The sequence below is a fragment of the Python bivittatus genome, unplaced genomic scaffold (genome assembly GCF_059951505.1).
Source record: "Python bivittatus isolate LINGU-HERP-01145 unplaced genomic scaffold, Pbiv_v1 ctg000700_np1212, whole genome shotgun sequence".
Classification (NCBI taxonomy): domain Eukaryota; kingdom Metazoa; phylum Chordata; class Lepidosauria; order Squamata; family Pythonidae; genus Python; species Python bivittatus.
This window is the reverse complement of record NW_028277098.1, coordinates 69,181,879-69,187,885: the sequence shown is the minus strand read 5'-3', so window position 1 is coordinate 69,187,885 and position 6,007 is coordinate 69,181,879. Positions and strand designations below refer to the sequence as shown.

At 38.6% G+C, this 6,007-nt stretch overlaps 1 protein-coding gene across 1 annotated transcript in view; it reads left to right on the top strand.

The window, feature by feature from the left end:
* RSBN1 (round spermatid basic protein 1) overlaps window positions 1–6,007 on the top strand; it is a 38,385-nt gene continuing 32,378 nt past the window's right edge. Inside the window, exon 1 of the mRNA XM_088154401.1 lies at window positions 1–479. Coding sequence (XP_088010527.1) covers window positions 32–479 — 448 coding nt within the window. The 5' untranslated portion in view covers window positions 1–31. The remainder of the gene's footprint in view (window positions 480–6,007) is intronic.

Below are 6,007 nucleotides of genomic sequence, written 5' to 3'. Positions count from 1 at the left end.
CCATTTAAATGTGTGTGAGGGAGACAGCGAAATGGCTGCGCAGGTCGCTGCAGTACGCGCCGTGTCCCGGGGCGCGGAAGAGACGCCTTCGCTGCCACTCGGTGACCGGCCTGGTCGACCGAGGGGAGGGGGGAGGAAGCGGAAAGGTCCACTTGGGGATGTCGGGAGCTGCAAGAGGGCTAAGTTGAGCCAGCCCCCGCTTGCAGTGAGGCCCTCTCAGGCAGAGCCGCTGCCACCGGCCTCCGTTCCCGGCCTCCCAGCGGCTCCTGCCGTGCCTTCCGCTCCCGCTGGGCTTTTCACTTTCTCCCCGCTTAGCCTGCCCCCGCAGGCCTTGCACTGCGAGCGGCGACACCACCACCGACATCGGCATCGTCCGGACAGTGGCGACTCGGAGCCCGGACGTTCCTCTGGGGAGAAGCCCCACAAGGGTAGGCGGGGAAGCTCTGGTGATGGGGCTCTTGGGCGGCCCAGCAAGCGAGGTGAGTGGAGCTGGGGGGACCGGGACGGTTTGGACTCGGAGCCCTGGATCGCCCCCATGATGTTGTATCTCCCTTAGGCGCACGCGCTGCGCTCCACTCCCAAACGTCTGTTGTCAGTTACCTGCTCCTGTCTTCGGCCCGTCCGCGGACCTCATTTCGAGAGGCCGCGTGAGGCTTCTCTGACCTAACCTGGCATTAAGGAATTCGTGATAAATTGATGAACCCAGGGACGAAAGACTCAAAGGATTTGGTACAGCAGTGGTAGAAAGACAGAGTTTTTCTGTATGAAAAAGACTTGCCAAGTGAAGTCCTGGGGCGTGTTATACCAGTTGGAGAGCTTTCCTTAGTTTGTCACTTTGCTTAACGAGGTTGTTGTAAACTCAGTCGGCGTCAGGACCTTTTTTATGCTTTACTTTCTTGTTGCTTTCTCAGGAAAGAAATGTATGTGTGTGCCTGTATGTGTGTGTGTGTATGTGTGTATATATATATACACACACACACACACTGTATATATATATGTAGAAAGAGAGGGAGACACACACACACAATATACAATAAATCTTCTCCAGGCATACATATAAGGTATTCAGTTGCCAATTTTGTCGAGGGTTGAAGGGTGATCTAAAAGTTCACCTAGGTAGTGCCTTAATTGTTTTTAATTAAGATTTATCTTGATGTCAGTTAATAGTAGTGAGATTATTATCTGTTATGGCAACCTGTTCCTTCAAATAGGAGATTGTGTATTATGCCAGAATTCTTAATTGGTCCAAACACATGTTTGTAAATCAAACAAGTTCAGTTATTGTATACTTTACATGGGAAAATAATTAAATGGCTGTTTGGGGATGAATATCAATGAATAGGTAAATACTGCAACATGAATAATGTAAATATATATAAACTTGCTAAAAGTCTTGACTAGAGGTTAAAGTTTTTGAACAAGTAAATAGTTGCTCTGGTTTTGTTCTTTTAATGTAGTTACTGATGTGACTTTAAATGATTAAGAACTTGTTATGTAGGTGTGTTGTGCTGCAAACTAGTCGGGAGAATATAGCACTGCTGTCTACAGGTTTCTAGTTTTTTTTGAAGACAAACTTTTAAATGCTTAAAAGCACAAATGCTTTCTAACTCTAAAAACAATTGATTTTCTTTAAAAAGTTAGATGAGAGCATAGTAGATCCTCTCAGTCTAAAGTTTACTACTGAGGAGGAGGCACAATGAGGTAATGATGTTTATGTGTTCAATTTTGTAAAGTTACCATCTCTGCCACAAACTAATTAAACAGAATATAAGCCACTCATAGGTGAACAGCTTACCATATGATAGGGTATCTCACCATCTGCTTGTTTAACTTTGTTCATTATTACCTAGTACAATTTTAAATGTAACATAAATGTTTATGTAGAATAAAAGCAGGAATATTTCCTGAGTGCTTAGGCTTTCCCACATGATTCTTTCATTTAGCATTAATAATGGTTTGTTCTTTACATAACTTGGAATTGTTTCAATGGAGGACTTAATTATTTGTAGATGATACTTATTTGGAGTTGTTCATTTACAGCTTAATAAAGTAAATTAGGGATTCTGATTCCTGTTTAGAAGTAGAAACAATATACAGGGATATTGTAAATATGGCTCCAGAATTTGAATATGCCTATATAATATAGGCCTACAAACAAAATCATAATATATAATATTGATGACTTCAGAATCAGAGGTACAAAAATGGATTAGGTAAAATATTCTATAATACTGAAAACCACTAGATAGCTAAAATCTGTTAAATCTGAAATGATTAAAAAAATCTAGTGTAATATTGTAGCAGCTGAACATAAATACATACTGAAGTGAAATGGGGAGCAACTACTGAAGTTTCACCTGAGTTAAGATGTTTTGAATGTTAAAATATATATGCTGCAAGGTTCATTATCATTCTGTGCTAGCCTGTGCAAACTCTTATGTGGTTATAACCCATATTACTTGATGTGTGTATGTATAAAAAGTTCAATTGTTAAAAATAGTTTAACAGATGAATTCAGGCTATCATATATAGAAATGAAACTTCTGATTTGTGAACTTCTGATCAACTTCTAGAATGATCAAAATGATTGTGATCCTTCTAGCTCCTTTGTTTGCATTATAAATAGAAGCTCACTCAAACCAGAGAATCTCTAAAAATTTAGTTATATATATATAATATATACATACACACACACATCATAACAGCATTTTAAACCAAGTATAAACTCTTGGTTTGTTTAATGCTGTAGTTTTCCTTGAATGAAATAGGTATCAGTAATTAATTAGAAGTTCCTAGATATGAACTTCAGCTGTAGGCAACTCTAATGTTGATTTCCTAATAGGAGAAAAGTAGTCCAGACTTACTCCAAGCAGTGCTTTAAAAGAAGAAACTACCTAAGTAGCAAAGAACCCACAGCATAGAAAAGAAATGCTGAAGTGTTTGCTCAAATTAATGCTTAAAAAGAGATTTAAAAATGTTTGCATTAAAGATAAAGATGAAGCATCCCTACTTTTTGCTTCCCAATGAAATTCTTTCTGCTGGAGTTCAAATTATATTGGAAAAAAATGAGTTTTGTCCCTCCACTGTGCTGTTAAATATTCTGCTCTCTGTAAGGAAGTCACATCAATTTGCATTTTCTGCATAAGGCTGGTGATAAATCTTTTCTAAAGACATACAATGACTATTGAGTGTGCCATCTTGTTTAACATGAAGCCATAGCAGTTTATAAATCATGCTTAATCATATAGTGTGTTGTGTGAATCCAGCTTATTCAGTAGACTGTGGTTTATATGAGGTATATACAACAGGGACATATGTGCTGCTGAATTCAAATTTATTCCTTTCCCAAGTTTAGGCTTTGTGAGGGGGGAATACTGATTAAGTGCCACTTCATCAGTATAGAAACACAGGCTATTGCTTATGAGGATGATTTTCAGCTAATCTCTTTTATCTCTCTGTCATGGTTTCTCCTAGAGATTTATGCTTGGTAGATACTTTTGCTGTTTTCACAAGTGTAATTTACCTGAAATAGTAAATGCTTTAATGTTCATAAAACTTTAAACTAAGGCTAGTTGGAATATATTTTACTTTACAGCAAGAAAATATTTAAGGAAAAGATTGTTACAGGTAAGGAATGCTCTGAAATCAAGTAAAAGAAGAAATGTATCAGCCTGGTTTTTTTTTTTTTTTTAATTCCATAGACTTTTCATCTGTATTGAGAAACATAGCGGTAAGAGAGTTTAGTGGAGGAGAATAACACTGACCACACTGTTTCATAGACTAAGAACCAAGGTAGGTTTAGCAGCTGTAAGGAAGTCAGGTTCCTAAGAAGAAATAAACAAAGTTACCAAAAATAAGCAGGATGAAGATAAGAAGTCAGAAGGGGAGAAGGTGTTTTCCAATTGATTACATGGTGTTAGATGAATAACTGTTTGCCTGTTGGTGTGGGCTTGTGTTTGGTGCAGTGAACTCCATGCCATTTCTTTGCAACTAAGGTAGCTGAGGTGGAGATACTTAGAGATATTTTCAGCTCTTCAAGGTAGGCCGTCTCGGGAAACAGATTCCACAAATCTGATTAGAACTATGCTTTACTGATATAGGCTATAGTAGCAGAATCTTGAAAGCTGATTGAGTTTTCACCTCCATATAGTGCATTAGGGAGAAGTCAGTTTGAGCTTCTCACATTTTTGCTGTTTCCCTGTCTTAAAGTATGACTTCATTTATGTAACCATCATTGTCTTTGCCTAGTTTCCCCAAGGTCATCTCTGTGGATCTTTACAGGTATATAGAACTAGCTTTGTGTCACTCCCAGAAGTGATAGCTCCTTTGCTGTTTGGGAGAATGAGGGTCCAGGAAAGGCTGTCATTTTGAGGATAAGCAGATATTTTTATAAGACCTAATCCTTGGGTGATGAATTTGCATGCTCCTTCAGGGAATGTACATATTTTGGTTGTGGGTTATTTGTCACTGAAACATAAAGAGAAGAATTGTGATTGGTGTGTAGATCACATGGAGACCTGCTTGCCTGATCTGGAGGTGTGCACATTGCATGCTGTCTAGATAGGGTCTGGAAAGTGCAGAGGAAGAGGCAGTGCTTGTGGTCTAGTTTGGTACCAATGGCATAAGAAAATATAATCAGCCAGCCCTGGAAGTCAAATTGAAATTATTAGGTAGCAGATTATAGTACAGGACTGCCAAAATAGTTTTCTCAGAAGTACTTTCTGTTTCACATACATGCTGATGAGATAGTAGTTCAGACAGAGGGGTTTAGATTTGTTAGGAATTTGAAAAATACTGTGGTGTATATCTGTGGTGGTGCTAGAAGTACTTGGTTGCAAATAAGAATATAGATATAGTGATGTGGTGGAATGGCTAAACCCATATGGTGGAAGGTTGAAGATCTCCAACCTTCTCTCCTAGAAACCCTCTGGGTCTTTGCACCTCCTGCTTTGGTTAGTGGTTTGGTAGTTCCTGCTGCCACTACCTATCTTCCAGAGTGTGTCTCACTTGCTGTCTTCCTCTTAAACCTAGTGTGTGTGAGAGAGAAGCCTTTCACAATCTGTACTGTTTTCTGGTGATTAAAAAAAATTTTTTTTTTTAAATCTATAATGCAACTTTCTGGCTATGCACCTCAAAGGCATGTAACTAGAGGTTTCAGCCCTTTATTTCTTTCTTGGGAGATAGACCAATCTCACTAGAGATAAAATCAAACTTATTTGAAAGAAAAAAAAGAAACCATAATTATTTTTAATGTTAGATACTAAGATGAAAACATTTCCTGTTGAAGGAATAAATATTGTAGAGAGGAAAGAAGATGACCTTGACAGAAATATGCAAGAACCATTACCTGGGCAAGGGCTGAAACATATTCTAAGTCCATAGCAACAAGATAACACTTGGAAGTGGGTCAGGCAGAAACCTCTGTAATTCACTGGAGTATAAGGAGGATGAGACTTGCATAATTCTGTTATTATAGGCAATCTCAATAAAAGTAGTTTTAGCTTTTCTGTGGGGTTCGCTTCCTGATCTGGTCTACCTAGTGGGGCTGACAAATACAGAGTTGTTTTGATCAAGCATTTGATCAACAATTAAAAAATCTACAAGACAGTATAAAAGAAAAGGCAAAAGAGATGTTCTGGGCAGACCACAAACCGGCATCAGTCTGCTACAAATGTGAAAAAAATAGAGATTGGGACACAGTAATACAGAAGTATTATAACTTCATGAATACAAAGTGATCTACCTTGTATAGAAAAATAAAAGATTGGAAACTGTAGCATACGAGAATAAAATAAAGATTAAACTTAACATTCCTAGCTAAACATCTTAGCCTGTTTTACTGGAGATAGGTTTCCTGAACAGATATTTCCTGTCTCAATTATTCCTGAACTTCCTGCTCCCTGGGGATGTCAATATTCTGAGACTGCTGAAGTGGAAAGAACCCCAGTCCTTTTGCCAGCTTTGGCAACTGGTTTCTTTCTCCAGTTGTGGTCTTTGAATTCTCTTT